General features: G+C 38.4%; 2 protein-coding genes across 2 annotated transcripts in view; both read left to right on the top strand.

The window, feature by feature from the left end:
• Positions 1 to 27,363, top strand: part of rgl1 (ral guanine nucleotide dissociation stimulator-like 1) — a 222,516-nt gene that overhangs the window by 178,612 nt on the left and 16,541 nt on the right. The window lies entirely within an intron of this gene.
• Positions 1 to 27,363, top strand: part of sema6bb (sema domain, transmembrane domain (TM), and cytoplasmic domain, (semaphorin) 6Bb) — a 132,213-nt gene that overhangs the window by 93,595 nt on the left and 11,255 nt on the right. The window contains exons 7-16 of the mRNA XM_056252320.1: positions 443 to 533; positions 1,163 to 1,282; positions 4,337 to 4,425; positions 5,682 to 5,899; positions 15,043 to 15,174; positions 15,283 to 15,432; positions 16,079 to 16,258; positions 18,415 to 18,555; positions 20,280 to 20,357; positions 21,600 to 21,658. Of these exons, the coding sequence (XP_056108295.1) occupies positions 443 to 533; positions 1,163 to 1,282; positions 4,337 to 4,425; positions 5,682 to 5,899; positions 15,043 to 15,174; positions 15,283 to 15,432; positions 16,079 to 16,258; positions 18,415 to 18,555; positions 20,280 to 20,357; positions 21,600 to 21,658 (1,258 nt within the window). The remainder of the gene's footprint in view (positions 1 to 442; positions 534 to 1,162; positions 1,283 to 4,336; positions 4,426 to 5,681; positions 5,900 to 15,042; positions 15,175 to 15,282; positions 15,433 to 16,078; positions 16,259 to 18,414; positions 18,556 to 20,279; positions 20,358 to 21,599; positions 21,659 to 27,363) is intronic.

Genomic DNA, 27,363 nt, shown 5'->3' with positions numbered 1-27,363 from the left:
CTGTCTGTCAGGTCTGAAACACACTGTTGCAGATCTGAGTAAAAGAATTATCGCACACCTGTAATGCAACATTACACCTGACAAGAGTTTTAAGAGGCTCTCTAGAGACAAACATGTATGATAGAGACAGAGAGAGAGAAATAGAGTGCACAGGTTTATTTATAGTTAGTTGTAATGGCCTGAGAGTAATTTTCAGCTTGAACTGTTATTGTGCTATAAATCGCCTGTGGATGTTTTTGAAATGAAATTTTATGCATATGTTTTCACTCTGCTTCTGTTATTCCTACACTTGTTACTATTTCTCTCTTTCTGCTTTTGTATTAGCCAACTCTATATTTCGGATACCATTTATTTTGATAGTGTTAGTTATTCACTTACTTTCTGCACATTGGGCATTTTTGTCTCTAATTAATGAGTGTGTTTTGTATGTGTGTGTATGCAGGGAGACACTCTTGAGATGGTGGGTGAAACCGTCAGTGGGATGGCTAGATGCCCATATGACCCGAAACATGCCAACGTGGCCCTGTTTGCAGGTGAGACTCCGCCAGCATATTCTGTTGCTTTCTGCATTAACGCAGTGAACATGACTGCATATTACAGGACTATATATAGATATACAGCAGTGCGGTAATGCTGTTATTCTTTAACTTAATTACATGCCGGTCTATGAACAATATTTATGTGTATCTCTCAATGTAATCATGCACATATGCTGTCCTGCACGACATTATGGCTTTACTGCTTCCTGCCTGGACGAACCTAAAGGAAATTAATTTTTTTTTAAGTATATGAAGATGCATTACTCTGACAAAAGTATATTGAGAGCATATTTTTAGTCTGTAAGGCAGTGCTGATCCATCAGAGAAGGCAAGGAAGCTAAACAACTAAAAATATCTGTTGTTTTATCAATTTACCACATAATGTGCATAACTCAGATGCATGAAACATGTATTCTGATGCACAAAGGGGATATGTTAGATGGAAAAGGGGAAAGGTATATATTATATCATATTATATTACTTTTTATTATATGTATTATTTTTAGAGAGGTTATATATATTATTATTAGATTATATTTTATATAATATTATCTCTACATATATCTCTGTCTACATATTATTATAGAGAGATATTTTATATAGTTTGTGTGCTGTTTTTGCAGAGGGGAATCTCTACACTGCCACAGTGACTGATTTTCTGGCCATTGATGCCGTGATCTACAGGAGTCTGGGGGACAATCCTGCCCTGCGAACGGTGAAACACGACTCCAAATGGTTTAGAGGTAATGAAGACGTCAGACGTTAGTTGACGGGAAGGGGAAGCCGTGCAGACTAGAGTCAGCACATGGATGTAATATTAATGCTGTTTGTGAATGTATAATGTGTGTGAGAGACAGTTAAGTGTATTAATGCATGTGTCATGTCTGATGTTAAAAAGCATTTTTCACTTGCATGACTTTACTGCTCCAAAACCTAGCCTACTGTCTAAATCGGCAACTGCCTGCTAAGACAGCCTGCTAACTATCATGAAATAGTCACAAGTGACCATTTTAAATATATATATATATTAGGGCTGTCACAAATATCATGCTAATTTTTCTTCTTCTTCTGTTTAACATGTTGAAAACGTTTAACGGAATCAACGCAGCATAGTATATGATTACAGTATATAATTATGCTATCTGGGTTCCACGAGATCTCAAGAGAACACAGTTAGTTACTGGCGCACTGTCTGAGAAGCAGTAGTCTACTATGTGAACACGCACCCGAAACATACACACAGAAAGCTGCTTCTCAGACAGTGTGATTGTACAGATTTGAGGTTATCGTTTACGTCTTAAAGTGTTTGAATGGACAAAAACACACAAAATCATGATCAATGCTTGTTTTTCTAAATATCCTTATAAGCACCGTCCTAAAAAAGTCTCAAATAAACGTAAAGAGAGAAAATCGTATGCGTGTCAGATAGTGCTGCACGATTAATCATATCGCGATGTCAAGCCTATGCGATTGACGCAAAATGCTGCGATTTTATGAAATAAATAAATGCATGTGTGGACATGACAACCCATTCTCTCTGAGAGCTGTTTGCCCATTTTTTACACCGCTAATAGAAAGAAGACCAGTCAGTTTCAGTTTAGGCAGTGGCACGTGTGGCGCTATGGTCACGTCGTGACTTTTTCCGGTGTGCAGCGTGGAGAACAGGTGAAGATGGATGATACTAAACTGGTGGCCAGAAAAAAATCTACCTCTGTTATATGACGATATTTTGGCTATAAGATAACCGACACTGAACAGAGAGAGCAGGGCTGCCAACTCTCATTCATTCGGCGTGAGACTCTCGTAATTGACACTTTTCACACGCTCTCACACCACACATCCATTTTCTAACGCAGAGAAAAATCGCACTGACAGCGACAGACTAGACAGAGCAGGTTTGATATTAAACAAATCATCAGCTCTCAGATTCTGTAAATTTTATTACGAAATTCAAACAATAGCGTTTTGGCACTTGTAACTGTGACGTGACGGGTCGTGAACCGAACATTTACTCTCTTTACTAGTTAATAGTAAATAAACAACACGAATGAACAATAGGTGTGTTGAAAGATACAGTACAACTTACCGAAATTTATATGCCAGCATACATAATATCGATCAATCAGTGTTTTTCAACCGCGGAAAGAGGTCAATAAAACAGCTGGAGAACAATAGGCTTAGGCTATGTCACATAATGTTATATTTACCTCCGGAAAGCCATTTGTTAGCACGTTAGTTGGCTAGACAAATTAGAGTATATAAAGAGAAGAGTATTTTGCTAAATATGTGCACTATATTAAATATTTATTATATTTTTACTTATATCATTAAAATATTGTAGCCTAATGTTGTTATAGCCTAGTAAAAAAACAAATTATATTTAATTTGAGTTACTTTTAACCTTTAATAATAATACCAGCTGACAGGGCTCTCTGTATGTTTACAGCATTAGGTCAGATATTTATTTGCTTGAGAAAAATTAACATGTATCTACTGTATCCAAATGAATCGATATTGAATCAAGATTGGAATCAAATCACAAGATCAAGCAATAATAAAAACAGTAGCCTACCAGTCATTGTACAATGTAAATGTAAACATTGTAACATATTGTCACTAAACTTAACAAAATTCTGTCACAATACACATCCTGCTTAAATATCCCTTTTTGTCTGGACTGAATGTTCAAAATATCTTATTTTCATGAGCATACAAAAGTTATTTATTGTTCTATTTATTTTATACTATTGTACTATTGACACAATAACAAGTTTGTAGTAATGCAAAGATGTCATTATTTAATTTTGTAAAAAAGATTATTTTAATTTGAAAACACTGAGTTGAGAAATACACATTTCAGCATTATCACTAATCTGTGTGTGCATTTTCCCTGAGAACTAAGCAAGTTGACTCATGAAACCATTTGTTTATTATATCGCAATCGCATTATTGACCTCAATAATCGCAATATGACATTTTCCCCAAATCGTGCAGCCCTAGTGTCAGATCAGCGTCATGTGCATCAGGTCTTAAAGTGACAGCAGTAAATATCCATTCTACAGTCTGTGTCGTTAGTGTTAATCAAAGAAAAAAGAAAAAAGAGATAATCACTTTGTGCTCTTGTCTGAATAACTTTTGTAGGTTTAATAAGGAGTCATCTTTATTTAGTTTATTACAGTGAGGACTATGCAGTTATTTTACATTTGATTACTTCAATTTATGTAGAATCTCTAGCTTGAGCTGTTACAGTACATTGTATGCATATCATACATTTAATAATATAAAATATCAATAAAAACAGATCAGTGATATATTAAATTAGATTCATATTTCCAAAATATGAATTGGATTTATGTTTGAGATTTTCACAATTGCGTTCTTGGGTAGACATCTCATTAGGTTTTGGAGTGGAGGTTAATGTCAGGTTCGATAAGGCTTTCTAAGAATCCACATCTGAGTCAGCAGTGTCAGAATCCACCCCTTCTTCCCATCTTCCTTTTCTCCTATGGTCTGTGGCCTGATGTGATCTCTCACTGATGCAGCAGAAAGCACATCTGTGTCCTGACTCAAACTCCCTCCTGCTGTCCTGGGTCACTTCCTGTCCCAAAACGCCCTCACTTTCCTTCTTTTGGTTTGTGTGTCCGTTGACGAGCTAATGGCCCTATTGGAAAGCAGCCTGTAGTTCAACACTGTAGTTCTGTCAGATCAGCCTTTCTGAAAATGATGTGATCTGAGAGAGCAGTAAAGTGTCCTAAACAGGAAACACTAATGGTTTGGTCCTGGTCGGTCTGTTTCAGAGCCGTACTTTGTGAATGCTGTGGAATGGGGGCCGCATGTCTACTTCTTTTTCAGAGAGATGGCCATGGAGTTCAACTACCTGGAGAAGGTGAGAGGATGGTAGAGCACAAGTCTCATTATTCTCAGGTTTCATAATGAGAAAAAGTCCCCAATGTTCTCACATGCGTTTCTTCTAGGGTTTCATAAGACATCCAAAGAGTGCCAGTCTGCACTCAGAAGGCATATATTTCAATTCACTTGTAAAATTCAAAGTTATTTATTGGCATTTATGGTTCTATGAAAAACCTTTAACATCCATTTGACTTTTTCATTGCACAAAAGGTTATTTATAGTGGAAAAGGGGTTCTTTAGATTATTAAAATGTTCTTCACTCTAAGAAAAAAATGATTCTTTTAAGATCTGTTCACTTAGAGGTCCTTTGGGTAACCCAAAATGGTTCTTCTATGGCATCACTGCAAAAACCACCATTTGGAACCTTTGTTTCTTGGGAGAATTTATACTCTATAGTTACATGACACCAAGATCATGGTTTCAATTCCCAGGGAAATCATCAAATGTATACATTGAATGCGATGTAAGTTAGTTTTGATGAAACATCTGCCAAATCCATAAATATAAACATAAAATTCCTGGGGTGCAAAAGAGAAAATTGGAGTTAAATCTTCCTGTGGGATCGGTGGAGAAAGATCAGGGAAAAAATAGTGGGAGTAATCTGAAATTGTGTTACCGTATGTCCAGTCTGGCAATATTATTCAAATGTCAATACTAACTACTGTATTTCCAGTCAGACTGCAGTATGACCTTTTCCCTGTTTTTGTGCTGAATGTTTAATTTAATAATCATGCCCTATAAAGCTGGTTTGAGTGTAATTTAAGCACACAGAAGATTTTTTTTTTTTCTGTTGTTGTTTTTCAGGGCAACTGAAATACCATCCGTAATATCATTTACTGAAAACTGAGAAAAACACATCGAAACGCGAACAAGGGTTCCTATTATGTGAGAATTAGCAATGCAAGACTTCTGCAAGAACAGAATTGTGCTTGCGCAAGCATTTTGTACTGCTGGACCTCAAGGAGAACAAAAACCCACTGGACTTTGGATTCAGCTCTTTTGAAATCACTTGCCGAACCCGTTTTAGGGAATGCTGACATTTTCATGAATGAATTTATATTAGCTTACCCATTTTACACAGAATAGCTACTCTCCAAAATCTGCTTAAAATCCACAAGGATTAAAAGATTTAGGGCTTTTTGGAGAGGATACAGTACTGTTTGATGTGCGTACTATCAACTGCTTAAAATTCATAAGTAATATGCAAGTTAATTTCATTTTCTGTGACCTTAGGTGGTTGTGTCTCGCGTAGCACGCGTGTGCAAAACCGATCAGGGCGGTTCGCAGCGCGTGCTCGAAAAGCAATGGACGTCCTTCCTGAAAGCTCGGCTGAACTGCTCAATACCAGGAGACTCGCACTTCTACTTCAACCTCCTGCATTCCACCAGTCCTATCATCCGCATGCATGGCAGGGATATCATCCTCGCTGTCTTCTCTACACCCTCCAACAGGTGGGTCACAGCCTTTACGTGCAAACACTGACGAAACTGTTTCTCGGAAGCAGTCAAGAAACGAGAAAAGAACCACCCACGATGCATATTGCGCACAAAAATGAAAAAAAAAAACTGTCTGAAATCACTAGCTTCTCTCTGATTGGCTGGCTTCCAATTTCCAGAAGTCAGGGTGCACTGGTTTTTATCAGTCTGCTACTGAGAAAAGTTGTATTTGCAAGTTTCTAGGCTTTTAAAATGAGCTTTTCTGTAGAAGGATTTGCCAAAGTTTGCTAGGAATCAATCTTTGAAAGATTATGTTGGAAACTCTTGATAGCAAATACTGTAAACAAGATATACAAGCATACCAACTCTACCGTTCATAAGTTTAGGGTCAGTAGATAAAAAAAAGAAGAAAAATTATTATATTATATTTTTATTGAGAAAGGATGCATTCAATTGATCATTAAGTGACGGCAATTACGTTTTCATTGTTACAAATAAATCAGTTTTAAGTAAATGCAGTTCTTTTGAACTTTATATTCATCAAAGAGTCCTGAAAAAAAATGTATCACTGTTTCCACAAAAATATTAAACAGTTTTTTACATTGATCATAGGAAATGTTACTATAGCACCATATCAGCATATTATATGATTTTTGAAGGATCATGTGACACTGAAGTAATGACTGCTGAAAATACAATTTAAACTATATTCAAAAAGAAAACGGTTATTTAAAAAAAAAAAACTGACATATTGAATAGAATAGGTGACCTCTTTCTGATAAAGTGGGGGCAGCACTTGGATTGAATAAGCTGCAATATAGACCTTCACATTGAAAATGTGGCTAAAGAAGACTAAGAACCACCTGATTCCAACCAGACTCTCAAGAGATAAACTCCCAAATATAGTGCATTAGCAGCCTCATTGATAGACAGTTGAGCTGGAAATATCACAGGCTGGTGGCAACAGCAGAGCACTGGGAAACGGGTACAATCGCTCTGGGTTTAGGTCGTCCTGTGGGATTGTGGGTGAAAAACCACTGAATATAGAACACTGGTGCGACACTGCAGGGAATTTTATTGCAGGTTTTAATGGCGTGTAGAGAGGCTCTGACAGAACGGGAAGGGGAAGAGATAGATGTTGATGTATGAATGAGGAATGGAATTGATGTGGGGAGATGTACACATGCTGACAGGCTGTCACCAGGATGTCACACTTAGAGAGGAAAGCAACAACAAAACATATATTTTTGGGATCAGGGAGCAAGTGCATGTTTTGACGGAGTTTGCTGGAAATAATTACAGGAAAGAATGTGAGAACATGAAAAGAGGGAGGGCTGTCAAAAGAGATGGGAGTGAAGAAGCTGAAAGAGTCATTCCTATGAGAGGAAATGAAGAGAAGAGAAAATTGAGAGAAAATGGTTCATGTATGCACTTTTCTACCAGTGTGTGTGATCAAGGTATGAGAGTGACTGCAGTGCTTCAAGGGACAGTTCACACAAAATTGTTTTTAAAATTGTTTATTTGATCAGTAAATGAAGTAAAAACAGTAATTTTGTGACATTATTCACGTTTAAAATAACTGTTTTTACTTTAATATAATTTAAAATGTAATTTATTCCTGTGATGGCAAAGCTGAATTTTCAGTATCTACATGATCCTTTAGAAATGATTTCTTATTATCAATGTTGAAAACAGGTGTGCTTCTTTTTAATGTTTTTGTTTTTAAGAATTATCTGATTGATAGAAGTAAAAAAAAAAACTGCATCTTTACTTTTGGTTTTGATCAAATTAAATCATCCTTGCTGATTATTAATTTCTTTCAAAAACAAAATCACCAAAAACCTTTGAATATGTAGACTAAATCAATGAAAAAATCGAAATAAATTTCAAATAAAATGTTTTAAAAATTGTTTTAATGCTACACGTGAATTTAGCAATCACAGTATCATATTGTACAGTATATTCCTATTGAGATTTACTAAAGATTACATTTAACAGTTTTATTGAACCATTAATGTTTTTAAATATTTACTTTGAGTAAGCATTAGATGAATGCAAAGGTCATGATGTAATGTAGGTCTAAATGTAATGATGTATAATGATTTTGTTTTTATTTGAAAGTGAAATATGACTTAGTCAAATTTCAGACTCTACTGTACATCAGTTGAAAATTTATTTAATATCTTGTTGAACTATCTCCTCAGTGTGTGTAAGAGCGTGCATGATTTGTAATATTTTTATGAGACCTGTGTGCATGCGACAAATGAAGAGCAACGAGCACCCTCTAAATGATGGAGGAAGGGCAGGACTCCCAGCATGCAAATGTGTATTTATGTCAGAGCATGGGCCAAAACTCAGCAAATGCCAAGTCTAATAACATCTCAGCCTGCTAATGGCTGATCTGGGGGGGGTCGAGATGGGAAAAGAAAAAGATGAAGGATGAGTATATGTGTGTGTGTGTGTGGTGGTTTTGGGGGGGGGGGGGGTGGTACTCAAGGACGAATGAATAAGGCAGGCAGTCAATAATAGCCCATGTCTTCCCCCACCTCTCCTTCACAAGAGTTAAAAACGGTTTTATCATCAGCCAAGGTTCCTCTCCTCCCCTCTTATCCTGAGGGTACGGATCCACGGCGGGCTCAGTAAGAGATGGAGCACCGAGGTGCAGTGGCAGGGAGCGTCCAGCTGTACAAGCATTCCCGTCTGCAGCTGCAGTCCTCTATAAACAGCGCAGGGGGCTTCGCTAGCCTGCCGGGAGGATGTGTGGTCTGTTAAAGAGCTCTCAGACAAATTGCCAGGACCGGTTAGTGCGTGGCAGACACAGCAGCAGGGGAGGACTATGGGAATAAGAGGAGGGCATTCTGGGATGTGGTTGAGATGGGTATAAGTATTATGGGAAGGACTGTAATAAAGTGCAGATTGTCTAAAAGTCAGTGGTGAATGGAGAGTGGTTACAGCACTATTCTGTGGATTTTTAACATTTTGCTGGTTTCTCATAAAAACTGATTTTTTTATACATGAGCAGATTTAAATTCTAAATCTTACTTTAAATATTCATGCACATTTTTTCTAAATAAGCCAAGCCAAGAGTCACAATTGCTTGTACTTGGTATGGGATTTGAATGAATAACCCTAATTTGTAATGCTTAATAGAATGAGTAGTTAGTTCCTTCATGAAAGAGGCATGTACTTTACTTGTTTCTTATTTTCATATACACTATCGTTCAAACGTTTGGGGTTGGTAAGATTTTGTAATGTTTTTAATGAAGTCTCTCCTATCAGATTTCAGTTATTATTTAATAAGCTGATTTGATGAAGAAACCTTTTTTTTTATGTTGAAATTAATGTTGAAAACAGCTGTGCTGCTCAATATTCCTGTGGAAACCATGATACATTTTTCAGGATTCTTTGATGAATAAAAAAATTTAAAGATTTTTTTTTTTTTTAAATATAGGCTATATATATATATTTCAAATGTCTTTGCTGTCACTTTTTATCAAATTTAAGTGTCCTTGCTTAAAAAAAGTATTAATTTCTTTAAAAAAAATTACTGACCCCAAACTTTGGAAGAGTGGTATACTTTTTTGCTTCAAATCAAAGTTTGCAATGTTATGATTAATTTCAGAGGTGGTTGGTTTGGTTCATGGCTTATTCGTTATTGAAGAATGTTTTTAAATTTCTCTGGAGGAAATGAATGGGGAAAATACTTCCTGAAACCAAGACTGGAAAAATGAGTCATAATTTCTCTCCATTATACTTTGCTGTTTAAAGCATCAATACAGTTTTCTCCATTTTTTCCCCCTTTGTTTTATGCACATGGCCTGTAGCAGATGACATGAAATAATGGGAAGAAAAGGGGGGAACTTGCATTGCCCCCCATGAGTCAAAGCATAGAGTCAAAGCATGTGCTAGGGTGTTGAGGATGATTTCCAGGGCTTGCTGTATGGTTGCTAGGATTTCTGTGTGTGTTTTTTTTAAGAGTTCAAGATAAATCTTAGCTCACCTCTAAGTGTCCAAGATATTCTTATCCCTAGACATGGATCGGGTCATTCCTAGATAGTACACTAGCATTCAAAAGAAGATGATTCTTTGGTGAATCAAATGTGTTCCAATAAAACATTAAAGAGCTTTCATGCATATTAAGTATTTTCAGAATATTGTCTGTACAGAAGGCCGGTTTCACTATCACAGAAACAGAGCAGGCGGGAGAGAGGTGTTTGCATCTCATTTGAGCTCCCGATGCTTCGAGGTGTGAGGTCGAGGCTCCAAGCAGGGCAGGAGAGATGGAGTGAGATTGTTGTAAATGAGAGGCTGCAGGTGAGATCATCCTCTCAGTGGATCATGGTGGATGCAGGAGGAGGATGCTGAGTTCAGATTGAAGGGGGAAATGAAAGAAGGCCAGAATCTGCTGGAGAGGCACACGCTCGGGTTTGAGGCAGCTGAGGGACTATTAAAGAGAGAGTGGAGACAGAGAGAGCTCATAACGGTGAAGAGGAAAAGGAGGAATGAGCAACGGAGAAGCGTTTTGACAGAGCTCCAAGATGAGACATACAGAAAGAGACTGAGGAACTTTTCTGTTTAAACTGGAAGGAAATACAGTAATTCAATCAGATTTCCTTTACTAATCATTGCATTATATTTACAGTACAAATTTGTTTAAAGTAATAGTTAACTCAAAAAGAATAATTCTGTCATCAATTACTCGGCCTCATTCCAAATTTTTCACATTATGGAAAACAGCTTTTTTTCCCCAGTTCAAATATCTGAAGATAAAGATAAATATACTTGAAGCAACACTGCATAAAATATTAAGACTTGGTTTGAGAGATTGTATCTTTATTATGAGTGTATTCTTACTGCACTGGCAGTTTTTTTTACTTGTTTTAAATATGAAAATTCTGCTGGTGCAGTAAGACAAAATACGACTCTGAAAACAAGCCTGAGTTTATTTGATTTTTACATTAACCTTTTTAAAGATACAGTAGCATAAATGGTGGGGTTTTGTGGGTGGTATTGTAAACTGAATTACTGCTGTAAGAAACCTGATCTATTCATAAAATGCAACACAAATAATAAAAGTAAATGATAATAAACAATAATAGTTTAGCACAAAATTGTTTTAGAAATGTTTGTGTATAACATAAGTTTGTATGTGAAAGAAATGTTACAAGAAACAAGAATGCATAAGTTATGAGATTCTGTTTTAAAAAGAGAAAGACATGTTCTGCCAATGCTGCAAGTTCTTCACCTGTCAGGCCTTTTGGAGGGTGTGCAGTGTGTCAGACTGATGACATTGATGTTCAGGCCGATATGAGCCTAATGAGGTCTTGTCAGAAAATTGCCTGAATGCTGAAGCTGAACCGTTTGAACAGTTTCAGCTCTGTCAATCAGTAGGTCATTCTCAGCTGCTTTCTGGCCTATGCTTTCATACACACACACACACACACACACACATTAAAACCCACTGCAAACCAGTGGACATGTTGCAGATGTGTCCCACAATGCTATTGGAGACAGCTGTTTATCCTTGCTTCTGCCCCTGAGCTTTACAGACTCTCACATTAATTCCCTTCCAAACCCAGCAAGCCATACTCAACCACGGTTTGCACTGACCACAAAGCCCAGATCAGCATTGGTGATTTTGCCAGGTCAGCTTGGGTGTCACTCCAGCCAGACCTGAACCTGCCACCCAATCTCTCAGAGTCATAGCCCATAGAATCCTGGGTGACAAACTTACTGTGTACACCAAGAAGATTGCGAGAGCTATAGAGCTCAAGAGAGCGGTGGAGAGAGAGTGAACGACTCACCTGTGTCAAGGATGCATGAGAATATAGCTGTGGCTTGTACTTATAAAGTGTGTCAGTGCCGGGAATCTGAGGAGGAAGTAGAGAAGGAGAGATTGAGTGGGCGTAAACGAGAACTGAACTGACTCACCCTGTATGACTCTCTCGTCTCTCTTAAGAAAGTCTTTAAGTGCTGAAAGCTGTCACTTCACCAGAGACAAATCACTTCAGGACAGTTTAGAGAACGAAGCTCAGTGTTGCAGCAGGAGGAGAGAGAAAGATGCAATCACTATTTGGGTTTCCATTCATGTATTTTTATGTGCATTTGGAGATCTTGCATAAAAATTGCTGAATGGAGAAACTGAGATGTGTAAGATTTACAAAAAAATCCATAACAAACAAACAGTTCTACTCATATGTTTACATACCCCTTGCAGAATATGCAAGATATTATACATTTTTACAAAATAAGAGAGATCATAAAAATTGCATGTTATTATTTTATTTATTTAGTATTGTCCTTAATAAGCTGTTTCACATAACAGATGTTTACATACAGTTCACACTCTTAAAAATAAAAGTTCTTTGAACCTATCCATTGTGCTTAAGTGGAAAAGTGTGCTTTATAGTGGAAAAAGTTCTTTAAATTATTAAGAAAACTAAGAAAAAACGATCCATTTAAGAACCAATCAATGAAAGTTTATTTTGAGAACCCGAAATGTTTTTTTATGGCACCATTGTGAAAACCCCCTTTTGATACCGATTCACCCTTTTGAATTTATTTTAAAGAGTGAACAAGATAAAATTACTTTTGCATTTACACAAATAAACCTTAAAATGTAAAAAATAAAGTTACATATACTTGAATCGCAATGCTGTGTGTTGTTTCCTGGATGATCCACGACTGTTTTGTGATGGTTGATGGAGTCCCTTGTTTGTCCTCATCAGTGCCCGCTGTTCTTCAGAAAAATCCTCCAGGTCCTGCACTTTCTTCCGTTTTCTAGCATCTTCTGTACATTTGTACCCTTTTCAACAGTGAATGTATGATTTTGATATCGATATTTTCACACTGAGGATAATTGAGGGACTCATACACAAATATTACAAAAGGTGAAAACATTCACTGATGCTCAAGAAGGAAACATTATACATTAAGAGATGCAATAAGAAGACAAACCACACATTTTAAGGTATTCCTTGTTCATGGCATGAAGATGCTAATTGCTACGGGTTGATTTAAGTCCCTGATTCCAAGTCTAAGTAATAGAAATAGTAATTATTTCCATATTACAATATAATTGGATTCCTTTAAGATGCAGACAGTCACATACACTAAAACAAATAAACTGTTGATTGGACAAATTTGTGTAAAATACAATACAATAAAGAACGAAATGGTCTAAACCTCGAATTACATGCAATTTTACATTTATATGTATATTTTTGGACTTTGCAAGTAAAAACTAAAAAATTATGTAATTTTACACGGTAGAAGGACATTCCCAAGTCCATGCTTGACAAGACATGGATATATTTAATATACACTCACCGGCCACTTTATTAGGTACCCCATGCTAGTAACGGGTTGGACCCCCTTTTGCCTTTAGAACTGCCTCAATTCTTCGTGGCATAGATTCAACAAGGTGCTGGAAGCATTCCTCAGGGAGTTTGGTCCATATTGACATGATGGCATCACACAGTTGCCGCAGATTTGTCGGCTGCACATCCATGATGCGAATCTCCCGTTCCACCACATCCCAAAGATGCTCTATTGGGTTGAGATCTGGTGACTGTGGAGGCCATTTTAGTACAGTGAACTCATTGTCATGTTCAAGAAACCAATTTGAAATGATTAGAGCTTTGTGACATGGTGGAAGTAGCCATCAGAGGATGGGTACATGGTGGCCATAAAGGGATGGACATGGTCAGAAACAATGCTCAGGTAGGCCGTGGCATTTAAACGATGCCCAATTGGCACTAAGGGGCCTAAAGTGTGCCAGGAAAACATCCCCCACACCATTACACCACCACCACCAGCCTGCACAGTGGTAACAAGGCATGATGGTTCCATGTTCTCATTCTGTTTACGCCAAATTCTGACTCTAACATCTGAATGTCTCAACAGAAATCGAGACTCATCAGACCAGGCAACATTTTTCCAGTCTTCAACTGTTCAATTTTGGTGAGCTCTTGTAAATTGTAGCCTCTTTTTCCTATTTGTAGTGGAGATGAGTGGTACCCGGTGGAGTCTTCTGCTGTTGTAGCCCATCCGCCTCAAGGTTGTGCGTGTTGTGGCTTCACAAATGCTTTGCTGCATACCTCGGTTGTAACGAGTGGTTATTTCAGTCACTGTTGCCCTTCTATCAGCTCGAACCAGTCTGGCCATTCTCCTCTGACCTCTGGCATCAACAAGGCATTTCCGCCCACAGAACTGCCGCTCACTGGATGTTTTTTCTTTTTCGGACCATTCTCTGTAAACCCTAGAGATGGTTGTGCGTGAAAATCCCAGTAGATTAGCAGTTTCTGAAATACTCAGACCAGCCCTTCTGGCACCAACAATCATGCCACGTTCAAAGTCACTCAAATCACCTTTCTTCCCCATACTGATGCTCGGTTTGAACTGCAGGAGATTGTCTTGACCATGTCTACATGCCTAAATGCACTGAGTTGCCGCCATGTGATTGGCTGCTTAAGTGAAAATTAAGATTAAGTTAAGAAAATTAAATTAAGTGTTAACGAGCAGTTGGACAGGTGTACCTAATAAAGTGGCCGGTGAGTGTAGATAATTAAGTTTCTTATTTTTGTTTTCATTAATATACATTAGTTTATAATGTTTTGTTTTACATTTTCTGTTTAGTTAATGTTTATTGCATTATTTTAGTGTCATCTGTGTTACCCTAATGTTGTTTTGTCTTTGTGTGTATGACCCTGTGCTCCATCTATATACGAGTATTGGTCATGTTGAATTCTGATTCATCATGTGGCTTTCTATTGAGCCACTTGTATTATTGTTGGAGTAACCGTTTCTCACTGTTGCATTTGTGCATTGCTGTGTTCTTGAATAGTTCCTCAGTGGGAGGAAAAGGTCAAAGAGTGGAAGAGCAGTCACCCAAGGTTTCCTGTGACAGCTCTGGACAATATTCTTTTATTCTTTGCTCTATTTACCTTGAAATGACTGTCCAACTACCCACTGTACAGATCTATTCAAGGCTCTCAACTGATGTGTTTTCGACATGTTAGTGATAAATTAAATCCATTTGGTGTTGCAAGCCTCCTCCAGCACAGAGCAGTATCATGGAAACAGAACAGGTCTGAGTATCACGGACACAGAACAGGTCTGAGTATCACGTAATACGAACATTGTGCTGTGTTTTGCAGTATTCCTGGCTCTGCAGTGTGTGCTTTCGACATGGAGCAGCTGGCCGGAGTGTTTGATGGAAGATTTAAAGAGCAGAAATCGCCCGAGTCGATATGGACACCTGTTCCAGATGAGGTTGTGCCCAAACCGAGGTACTGAATGAAATGACATTTACAACTTTAGAGAGTGTTTTATGTCCTCAAATGCCAACCTGCAGAGAGAAAGTTTATAATAATGCGCTGTGTTTATGAATTTCTCAGGCCGGGTGGTTGTGCCGTACAAGGCACGAAGTTCAACTCCTCCAACTCTTTCCCAGATGATATGCTAACTTTTGTCAAGACCCATCCGCTGATGGATGAAGCCGTCCCATCGCTCGGTCAAAGACCATGGATTGTTAGGACCATGGTCAGGTGAGGACAACTTTCTCTCAGGCCGCCTAGACCAGGTTGTTTACTGTTAAAACCAGGTCACACAAGGAACATGGTATCTGTTTTGTCACTGGTCTGAATCGGAGTACCAGCTCTAGTTGAGCTATCAAGTCGAACTCAATCACACCATCTGGTAGTCCATCAACCACCTAGGCTACCTTGGGCCAGCAAATTCTGAAAACCTTCAGAAGCTGATTTTAGCTGGATTTTTCACAAACTTCAAGCAAAAGAAAACTAGCTGCTAACTTTCTCCGGTCATGCTTTTCTTCTCTTAAGTTCCAGCCTGTGTCGTCTGCTCGCATTAGTATCTGTCCAATCTCAGTCTTCAGACTATGGGGTTCCAGCAGCTGGGGTTTCTCAGCATCCCACAGGGCACAACAAGATTATGGTGACAAGTTGTTTGTGTCATTTTAAACACTCAAGGAGATGAGTCTTATTTTAGAAAACTGAATCATCCTAGTAGAGCAGTTTTGGTTTCCTCAAGATATGCCAGTTTGTCAATGCAAATTGCTTTTCGGATTTATGCGTTTTGTTATTTTGGCAGCAGGTTTTGGTTTACAATTTAATGCCTCTTTTCCACATTCGGTCTCATTTGAGAATGAATTAAGTTGTCTTCTGTTGCTTTCAGATACCAGCTCAACAAAATGGTGGTGGACACAAACGCCGGTCCCTATGGCAACCAGACAGTCCTTTTCCTGGGTTCCAGCCGAGGGACCATCCTCAAATTCCTCGTTACCCCTAACAGGGATAACACTGTGACGAACAGCAATGTGTTCCTCGAGGAACTGGAAGGCTACAACCCAGACAGGTAGAGGTTAATGTTGAAACGTGCCCTTTTGTGATTGTATATTGGTGGAGAATCACAAGCCACAGCATGCAAACAGATGAGGCGTTAGCTGGTCATTATTTATTGCTGAAGGTGGTAGGAGTTTGCAACCAACACTCATTTTCCATGGGTATTGTGCTAATTGCATCTTGATCCAAACAGACAAAATGGTGTTTATTCTGTTTCTCCTCACATTCGCACATTCTATACCACTTATTAAAAAACCGAGAAACTTTTTACACTCTAGTCTAAAGCCAAAAACATATGCTGTAAATCTGGTGAACCTGTCTGCAGGGTGTTAATTTCCAAACACAAAATTAGCTAAACAACACGAAGACCCTTGATAAAACATGAATCAGCACGAATAACTAAAAATGTCCATGCAATTTATCAGAGTAGGAGTGTGTATGTGGTGAGAACTATTTTTTACAGTCTATGGGTGAGAATGGCGACTAGGACAGTGCTAGCTTTGTCTAGCGCAGCGGGAAACAGGCTAATCAGAGGAGTGTAGATGGAGTAATCAGATCAGGCTCCGATCATGCTGGCCTTGCATAACCTCTGCCATCTCTCATCACACGGCGGTAAAGAGGTAAATCATTTGCCTCGCGCAGGTTCAGGGAGGCCGCGACCGATGGAAACTGCTCAAAAATGCCTGTGTCATCATCCATATCGATCAAGACACTGTAGCTAAACAAACAATTACACAATTAGAATGACGGGCTTGGGTGGTAATTCATGTCAATCTCTTTTTATAAACGCTTTCCTATTTATCTTGCTCGTCTTTGTATCTTCTGTGTAAGTTGTCTGGCTTTTGTCTATGTAATAGTCTTTTTCTCGCTTGTTTTCTGTGATCTAACTATAGCAGTGGTTCATATTCATCTCTTACGTCTTCTGTTTCGCTCTCCTACTCGCATGTGTCAAGAGAGCCAGCTTTTTTCTTCGTAAATCAGTTTAAACTTGCCAGTGGCACCTCTTTATCTCACCCTCTCTCTGTTCTCTTCCTGTTTCTCTCTTTCGTTACTTGTTTTGGCTGCCTAAAAAAGGAGCTGTACGACTGCAATGATTCATTCATTCATTTTTTTTCTCTCTCTCACTACGCATTTTTCAACTAGGGCTGTCAATTAAATGTGTTAATTTAGTGACACAGTATACATATTCACCTATATGATCATTCTGTGTTTGTGCATGTTTATATACATATTGTGTATATATATGATTAATCAGATTAATGTTTGCCATATAATGTAATTAATTTAATACATTTTTAATTGTTAATTGAGTTTTACATTTTCTAGTCTGTATATCTTTTTGCTTCTCAAGTAAATTGATCTGTTTTTAAATTTGTTTTTCTTTCTGTAAAATAACACTAAAATGCTGATTAGGAAAATGACTTTTTGAAGTGAGCTTGATCTCCTTTCTCATTGCCTTTGGTAAGTGTGGCTCATTACTCCAATCCGATGCATAAAGTACTAATGATATCTCCGCTGCTATTGAGGCCATTATGGTAAACGTTTCTATAACCATATGTCATGTATGTGTGCATATGTATACAAACAAATGTGCTTTCAAGCCAGCATGGCAACTGCAAAAGAGAGACTCTAAGTGATAAGTGGCAATTAAGTGTAAAGCACAGAGGAGTGGGCGGCTGCCAGACTCCCAGATATCAATCTGATTAGTTACTGAGGCCAAGCACAAAGTGACAACACATTAATATGATATCGCATTAATACGACACGCGTTTTCTGTTTGAAGCCCTTTACGCCTCATCCTATTTTTCATTCAGAGGGTGAAAGTTAGTGTCAGTTCCCTAGACGCATATAACAAGCTGGTATCTTAATGAATAGATGGCCTTGGTGGAAATTTTTCATGATCTTTAACAATATTAGTTTCAAGATGACAGCAAACTTTCATAACTTAGGTCTAATGTGTTAAAAGGATAGTATATATAGTGTGTGTGTGTGTGTGTATCGAGTTCCGATAAACATTATCAGACTTTGTTAGGCTTGACTGTTTAGGCTTTATTAAGGTCATTCTGTATCAAACTGTGCTTGAGTGTTTTCTCTGTGTAAATTGTGTTTGACTTTATCCCTGCACTCTTTTAATTTGTTGCAAATTGATTTGGACCGTGTGTGTTCCAGGTGTGGGACGGACTCTCCTCAGGCCAGGCAGCTGCTATCTCTCACGCTGGACCGCATCAGTCACAGCCTCCTACTGGCTTTTCCCTCTTGTGTGATCAAAGTGCCTGTAGCACGCTGCCAGCTCTATTCCCGCTGCATGAAGTAAGTGACACACACAGACACTCCCAACACACACTCACACTCCCAGAATGGCTAAACACTAAGCTTGTAATTGTCTTAACCACAAATTATTGGTCAGGAAATTAACAAAATTTAAGCAAATGCACTACTTAAAAAGCCATTGCTGTCTCAGAAAAACAAACATCAAAGACAGAATGAAGTTTTTGGCAGAAAATGGGAAGTTGTGTGGAGTGATGAATCACAATGAAACACGAGTTGCATGGTGATGCTCCAGAGTGGTGTCTTCGAAAATCTGGTGAGAAATATAATAATAAATGCATCTCTACCGCAGTGAAGCATGGAGGAAGAGGTGTCATTGTGTGGGAAGCCTTTTTAGCTGCTGGTATTGGTGAGCTACTGTGAAAAGTAATTTAATGCTTCGGAGTACTAGAGAATATTGCAGAATGACTTGCTTTCCACAATTGAAAAGTTATCTAAAGAGGAATGATCAGATGTTGCTTTTCAACAAGACAATGCTCCTGTCCAAGTTGCAAAGACAACCAAGAAGTGGCTTGAGGACAAGTCATTATGGAGCATCTGTTTGGAAATCGAACGTGTAATTTCTAACACAGTAACGATCCAAAACACACCACACATGCAACAAAGGCTTTTCTTAATCCCATTGAAAGCCTTTGGGAAATTGTATACCTCAAACAAAGCTGATGAATAAATCTCAGCTTTGGGAAAAATTTAAGAAGGCTTGGCAAGATATTATGCATGACACATGTAGGGAATACTGTTTCCGGTATCTCAATAGCCATTTATGAGCACTATTTATTCATATCACACTTTTAAGCTATGCTTTTAAAACGTTACAGTGTACACTACAGTCTCTGAGCTCATGGCATCCCAGACACCAACATTTTAAACATTTATAAAAGATGAATCACTTTCTGGCCAACTGAGATTTTGTTATGTAGAAATAGATTTTTCGGTAGTATTACAGCACACCGTGAGTGTACAGTATATTAGCACTGTTTGTCGTTTGCTTTTGGTATCTAATAGAGCGCTTGAATCCGAAAATGATGACGCGTGACGTCAGACTTAACAAGCGAATAGAGTCTATTCCTATATAATAGCTGCTGTAATCAAAAACAAGGGGGAACCAACAAAATATTAATAACTAATTATATTCTAGGCAACGTATGCTTTATTTCGTGAGCTTTTTGTTTTTATATGATTTTTTGCATAGTAAAATAAAATCCATATTCCACAATAAGCTATAGTTTGCCTTATTTATTTATTGCACATTTTTGTGCACAAACCCACACATAAATACATTTACCTAGCTATGTAACTGGGAACCTCCCACTGACTCATTGATACTGTTGTTAAGTAAAGCCATTCAAGCTAATCCAGAACTTAAAACTACCCCTAAAATACAAATTTAACATGAATAGTGACATCATTTAGTGCCTGAACCATTTGTCCTTTTAAGTACAATTCTAGCAATTGTTTATAGCTTTCATCTCTAGGATAGCTCTGTGTTTCTGTGATCACTGGTCAGGGACAGGCACCAGCCCGTGCTCTGTGTCTGTGCCCATGGGCCATCGGTGCAGCCCAGTGAGGCGTACTAACACATGTCACACATCTAATGTGTGCACTGAACCAGGTGGATCATACTTGGATGAAATCCAGCGGAATTAAAGTATATACAGTCAGGCGCCGTAGGGGTATCATTCATTCTTTTTTCTGTTGTTTCACAGAAACTGCATCGCCTCACGGGATCCCTACTGCGGCTGGACCAGAGGAAGCACCTGCTCTTTCCTCCGTGCAGGTACCAGGTGAGTTTCGACAATGTACCTGATAACATAACGTCTTTTTACGTAAACAACAAGAGTTCCATCTTCAGACAAAGCATCTAAAAAATACTACTTTTTGTGTTGTGCCTCTGTTTCAATACACTTGTGAAATTATATCCGTCCTCAGAGAGACAGTTTTATTGAGTTTTGTGTGCAAATACAGGTTGTCTGACGGTATTCTGAGATCAAAACGTGGAGACGTTTTACCTCCGCGCCGTTATGCAATTACAGCTCTCTGGCTGGATCTGATTTGATTTACCAAGGACGGTCAACCTGTCGATCGATTCTGTCTCGCATAATGCTGAAAAATTCTCACCAATTGAATTTCACAGCGGAAAAACGATACAGAAGTCGTTCTAATTACTGCCACTTGCTAATATACACAAACAGTGAATATGCAAAACAAGTTCAGGGACTTTCTGTCGGCTGTTTATCTGTCTTTATGTGCTTCTCAATTTCTACAGTATGGCTAATGTTCATCCTCAGGAGAGCGGCGGGAAGGAATCTGTGTGCTCATTTAAATTCTCGGGGTGGTTTACCACTATAGTATAAAAAAAAACAGCCATCTTCTCTCAGAGGAGTTCTGGAGATTACTGCTCTGCGCCTACAGTTTGTAGAAACATTATATTTTATAGACATTTCACAGAAAGCGTTTAACCACACGGGTGTAAACGTATCTTCTGAAAAACTAAGACCCTGGCAGTAAAAGACCCCTGGCTGCCTTGTTGTCCTGAGCTTTAACTAATTGCCGACGGTAGTGGAAAGAGGCTGGTCCCCCAATGCACGCTTCTGCTGTGCGTAGCCTTCGGCCTTTCCTCTGTTTGACTTATGCGGTTGGAAGGAAGCCATTCGTGAGTCGACTGCAGTCATTTTTCTTCATTAATGTGGCTTTAAGGTAACACAGAACATCTCTAATAGAGCACTGTGATGCCTCTGTGTGTACAAGACTTGATCACGGGCACAGATTGAGTTTCTGCACACATCCTGCACAAGCTTTTAATTTGTAATATTGCTTATTATCAAAGCCAAGAGGAGCAAAGGACCAGAAAAACAAGACGTTTTAGAATGACCCTTCAAGACGGCATTAAAAATTGTGTTTTTCTTTCAAAGAAAAAGAGAGAGAGAGAAAATACACAGGCATTACTGTAATTCAGACGGTGCAGTTTTATGGCCTATTTATGTGGTTTGCTGATGAATGTTTCTACTACTGTTCTTTCACCACAGGCTTCCCTTCGAGCAAGACGTCGAGCACGGGAACACTTCTCACTTGGGCGACTGCGACGGTAAGAGTACATTTTTATTACAACAATAAAACTCTTCATCCTGTGACCTCCCGTTCTCTCCCCTCGTCCCGTCAGACCTGCAGCCGCCGTCGTTTTCCGCCCCATTTTGAGCTTCTGTTCTGCTGCAAGGGTGCGTGGTGATCACAACTCACGCTTTCTATTTATAGTTCCCCTTTCATCTCCTATTATGTTCGTCTTGGAACAGCGTCGAGTTCTGGGTGAACCTCTCTGGGTGGGGTTCATCGCAGCAAATCAATCGTTCAGTCTGAAATACTCAGTCGATGTAGAACCCCTTTGATCTCACCGCTGATTCTGCACAGGCATTGGTGCATGTTAATCTTGGGTCCACCACAGGAGACCTCGCTCATCTGCTGTGAGCCACAAACACTCGGATGTATAAATATTGCATAATGATCATGTCTGCCTGGCTGGATTTTAATCTGCTCATCAGGAGCTTTTGAAGTTTTCCAGGCCCTGTTTCAGTTGTGGTGCACAAGCCAGAAAGTAATGGGGTGGTGGGGCCAACTGCTGTATTTGCTAATGTGTTCCCTAATGGAGAAGATCAGTAAGTCAAGGGAAAAAAATAGTAGCTCTGTCACAGCAGCATGAATAATGTGATGTAAGAGAGCTTTATTTTGTTTTTTGATATTCTTACAAAACTTCCCTTTTTAAAAAAACTAGCATAAGTTTGTTCTGTTTCAAAACATTGCGACTCAAATACTTTTAAAATACCTGCATTCCAATTAGATATTGTTAAATTATTTTAAAATAATTAATGCATCAGGTATCATGAGCTAACCTAACAAACAACCCTTTTTTTAAGCATTCATAAATATAGATCCATTTTAAATAATACAGTATGATATATAATTATTATTATTATATTTATTCATATCTAGAATTATTCATATTATTTATGTTAATAATAAACTAATACTAAATAAATTATATACTATTGTTCATTTATACATCTCATGATTTTATGGCATTTTATTGACTCTTTTTTAAAGTGTTACCTATACTTCTATTTCATTCAGTATTGAAAGTATTGATACAAATATTTCATTCTGTTTCAGAATTAACTTTACCCAATATAATAGTTGCTGTGTAGAATTTCTGCCTTCTTTTTTTCTGCTGTGCAGAATTGCTGCCGCCATATTTTCTAGTAAAATGTCTAGAAATCCTTGAAACAAGATACATTTACTTAAGAAGCAACACTGCATTAAATATTAAGGCATGTTTTCTGCGACTGTATCTTTAATGCAGGTGTCCTACTACTGCGGTGGCAGATTTTTCTCTCCACTTATTTTAAGTATAAACAAGTTCAAAACAAGTGAAAAATTTGCCAGTGCAGTAAGACAAAATAAGCTTATGTTCAAAACATTTATCAAAATAATCTACAAAAACAAGTCTTAATATCTTATGTAGTGTTGCTTCTAGAGTAAATTTATCTTGTTTTAAGGAATATTAGATTAAGATAGGCCAGCACTAACTGACATAAACCAGTGATGATCAGCATGTAAACTCATGCTGGTTTAAGCTGGTCTGGTAGGCAGGGTGTCTCTCTAGTGACTCTTAGACTGGGGGCTTGCATGGAAAGCATCTCATTCTTCATCTGTAATAAGTCGTGTGTAAATAAGTGTTTGCCTACAAGGCTTTGATCAGCAGACCGTGTGTCACATCCATCACTCTCCTCAAGTGTGCTTCTCCTGGGCCTGCAGTGCAGAGAGACACAGACCAGGGGTTGAGAAGTGGGCAGTTTAGAGGATGTAGCACTGCATCCATCACAGTTTGTTAGCTGGTGACTGGCTTTCATCTACTGCTGGGAGGGTTACAGACAGAAGATTCGGGGGGCAGCCTCAGTGATGGAGATCACCCGGATAAGACTGAACTTCATATGACCCCAGATGTCCGCTTGCATGTCCGACAGGGCTTAGATGGCTGATGTTAACAGCTTCTGCTTAACGGCAGAAAAGTGGTCAGTGGAAGTGGGGGCAGAGGAAAATAATTGATTTTCATCTCGTCTCTCTGACTCAGTCTGGGCTGAATGATTGCGAAGGGTAGGATCCATAAACCAACGATGCAGATGCAGAGCACAAAATGGTAGAGAGATGAAGTAAAGCAAGTATAGATGGAGGAGTGGTGGTGGTGGTTGTCAGACAAGCTGGAGCCCGTGACTGAGGGCAGGTGTCTGGGGTGGGGTTGGGTGCGCAGACAAGGCCGTGAGTGATGTAGAGAGCAAGCTCTGATGTCTCCCGTGTCACAGAACCGTCACTGCTGCAATTCCCAAAGGCCTTGCGCTGATATAACTCTCTGACATGCTCCCGTCTGCACTGCAGTAGCGATTTCTCATTCCCTCACTCTTTCACTCTGCCTCTCTTGGTTTACAAATAGTGTAAATTTACTTTTGACTTTCTCAAAAATCAAGTACTCTTTAGAACTGCGGTACAAACCAAATTGACGGATAACATGAAACCTTTTTTGTCAACATCAAGATTTTAGGTATTTTTGATAGGTTTTATTGTAATACTGTAAATGAACATTTTGCCAATTTCAGTTCGATTTAAGAAGTCATATCATACATTTTTCTACTTATGTGAGTAATTTTGTTGTTCTTTGTTGCAGACGTAATGGATATTTTTTTCAATAAATGTTTTTTGTACTGTTTGGGATGTTTTCATTTTGGAAAGGAAGTGTATGTTAATGGTACATCAATATCTTTTTTCTCAATAGTTCAAGTAAAATTAGATTTTTCTACATGGCCCCTTTCTAACTATTTGAATATTGTAACATAATATGGAATATGCAAGGGTTCCAGTCTCAGCCAGTTTGTTATTGTAGCTGTACAAAAACAGTCTGTTATGCTGATTTATGTTGGAAATTTAATTTATCATATTATTTTAATGGATTATTGTAATCATAAACACAGGTTTGTAGCTCAAATAGTTTTAGTGCAGTTTTTTATACTTCCATTCATTAGCTGCTTTAAGTACTGTAAATAACTAGAAGTCTTTCACATTCACAGCAAATAGCTTACATCCATGTTGAAAAACAAGGATTGCAGCTCATTTAAAGAGGTCATTTCATTTATAACAATTCTCTGAAGTCCACTTATAATGTCAGTGACAGACGTAATTTAATTCAGAATTGGTCATTTTAATGTTTTAGCTCCAATTAATGCTGTTTTTTCACTGTTTAGGAAGTTTGGATTTTAAAAAAGCTACAAAAAATTAATGATACAACCAATTTTTTTTGTTATAGGGGGAAATTTGATTGTTCATTATGACCCTATTAAGTGGTCCTGCAGTAAGTGAGACAAATTATTAATTATTTTGAAGTCATTAATATGAGGCTGTATAAAAGCTGCATCCATAGTAATTAGAAAGAATGAGAAGAAAAAAAATCAGTTTTAATGGTACATAGCTTGTCACATTGCTGGACACTTCTGTGTGATATTACTGCCCAAATATAACTCTCTGTATCTTTTTTCCACCTTCACTTCACCTTGGTGTTTGAGTAACCGATCAGGCAGTTCCTTCCGTCTCTCTCATTTTGTTCATCAGTGTGAGGACCGTAATTAGAGATGCAACTGCTCTTCCTGTGCCCTGACCAAGCACTTAGCGATCTGCTTCAAAATGTCAGCTCTCCTTTTGCCTGATACTCCAAAGGGGAGCTGATCAAAGTAGATGTAGACATCAGACGCTTTAATTTAGTTGACCTGTGAGGCCTGCCCTCAAAGGCCCGAGACACGGCCGCCAACAGCCACTTGTCTTTCTGCATTTTGAGGGCCTATCTCTTTGGCTTTATCTTTCTGCTTCTTTCTCTCAGTTTAGATAGGCTGCCGGGTTTATGAATTCTTGCATAATGATGGATGATGACTACACTAGCTGCAACAACTTTGCTCAAGAAATCATCAACAGTGCTTGAAACAATTAACTTGTTTGTTGTTAGAATGCTGAGTGCATGTTGTATACAGAGAGAAATGCTAGCATGAGTTTTTACATTCCAGCCTGGGCGGACACTTTGCTCTCTCGCCTGATCTCAGCTCAATGTGGTGTTAACCCTTTACAGGTCACAACCTTTAAGTCAGCCGTATCGATTACAGGATTAGCGGCTAATTTAACGGTCCTTAAACTTCAACAGTATCCTTTTCATTGTAAAATGTCAGGTCATATGAGGGGTGGAGCGGACTGTGAATTATTATGCCAAAGGAAGTAAGACCTATAATAGTAATTACATTAGGTTAGAAAGTTAGGAAATTCATCCAATTCAGACTATTCCTTCATTCAGTTCATTGTAAGCTAACTGTGCAAACAGTCCCAAAGGATAATTTAGCTTTGATGAATTGCGGTTCCCAAAAACTCCTGACAGATTCCTTTGAAAAGTCGACCACCCCAAAGCTCACTGCATAATTTTCACACTGGGGTGTAATCTAAATATACCTGCCGCTGTTGTAAATGTTAACCACGCGCACTTGTGGGACCCGACGGAGTCATTGTTTGCACAGAAAACTCATCAGCAAATGTCAACGCTGTTAAACCAGGCATCAAAAGGGAGGGAGGCATTAGTGTAGGAGAAAACTGTCATACCCTGCCGTTGTTACGAGTGAATGGACTGCAAAATGAGGCTTCTCCTCGAATCTGCAGTTCAACTACAGTATGTGTATAAAGAACAGAGAGTCATAAGCCCCATTACTCTTTTTTTTTTTTGCATCTATAGCCCTCCCGCTTACCCTTTTCTCTCACGTGTGTACGTTGCTGCTAAAGCATTTGAATATAATCACAGAGTTGACACAGATGGAGGCAATTACGCTGCTGCTAAAATATTTCCTGGAGAAAGGTGGTGTTTTGACTCGGCAAACAGTGGGTTGCAATCACGATCTAATTGAAGTCCATGTTACACAAAGAAGTGCACGGTGCTGTCATTCTCGTGGAGTGGGATGACAGCCATACAGAAAAAGGCAATGAGGCACATGCTGGCAAATTTGCTTCTCCACTGTAATTGGTATCAGCTGTAGTTATACATCTCATAACACTACTGTTCAAAAGTTTGGGATTGGTTAGATTTTTTTATGTTTTTGGAAGAAGTATTTACCAAGGCAGCATTTATTTGATACAGTAAAACTGTAATATTGTGAAATATTAGTAAAATTTCTGTAAAAAAAAAATGTTTTTACATTTTTTTTTAATGTAATTTATTCCTGTGATGGCAAAGCTGAATTTTCAGCATCATTACTCCAGTCTTCAGTGTCACATGATCCTTCAGGATTCATTCTAATATACTGATTTGCTGCTCAAGAAACATTTATTATTATTATTAATGTGAAAACAGCTGCTTAATATTTTTGTTGAAACTGAGAAATATCTTTTCAGAATTCTTTAGTGATGTATCAAGTAATTTTTATGTCCTAAAAGGGGAAAAAAAATGCTGTGCAGGGCATTAAAATCAGTCAAACAGAACCCGTTTGATGTGTCATATCTTTTTTTACTTGGAATTTCGATGAGTTGTCATTTTGTAGTGTCACACTTGGTGTGAATCCCGTTTTGTATGCTCTGTGGAGTATGTTAGGCTTTATAGAGGGGTTAGTTGTTAAAGTGAGTGTTTATAAGACTGATGTGGTGCTCTTGCCCTCCAGACCTTTCCAACAGTCCCACAGGGGCAGTTCATGTTCTCCTGGAGTACAACATCTCATGACCTTCATGTCC

Source organism: Rhinichthys klamathensis, unplaced genomic scaffold (assembly GCF_029890125.1).
Source record: "Rhinichthys klamathensis goyatoka isolate OS25496 unplaced genomic scaffold, OSU_Roscu_1.1 h1tg000094l_1, whole genome shotgun sequence".
Classification (NCBI taxonomy): Eukaryota; Metazoa; Chordata; class Actinopteri; order Cypriniformes; family Leuciscidae; genus Rhinichthys; species Rhinichthys klamathensis.
The sequence above is the reverse complement of the archived record's forward strand: the minus strand, read 5'-3'. Positions and strand labels throughout refer to the sequence as shown.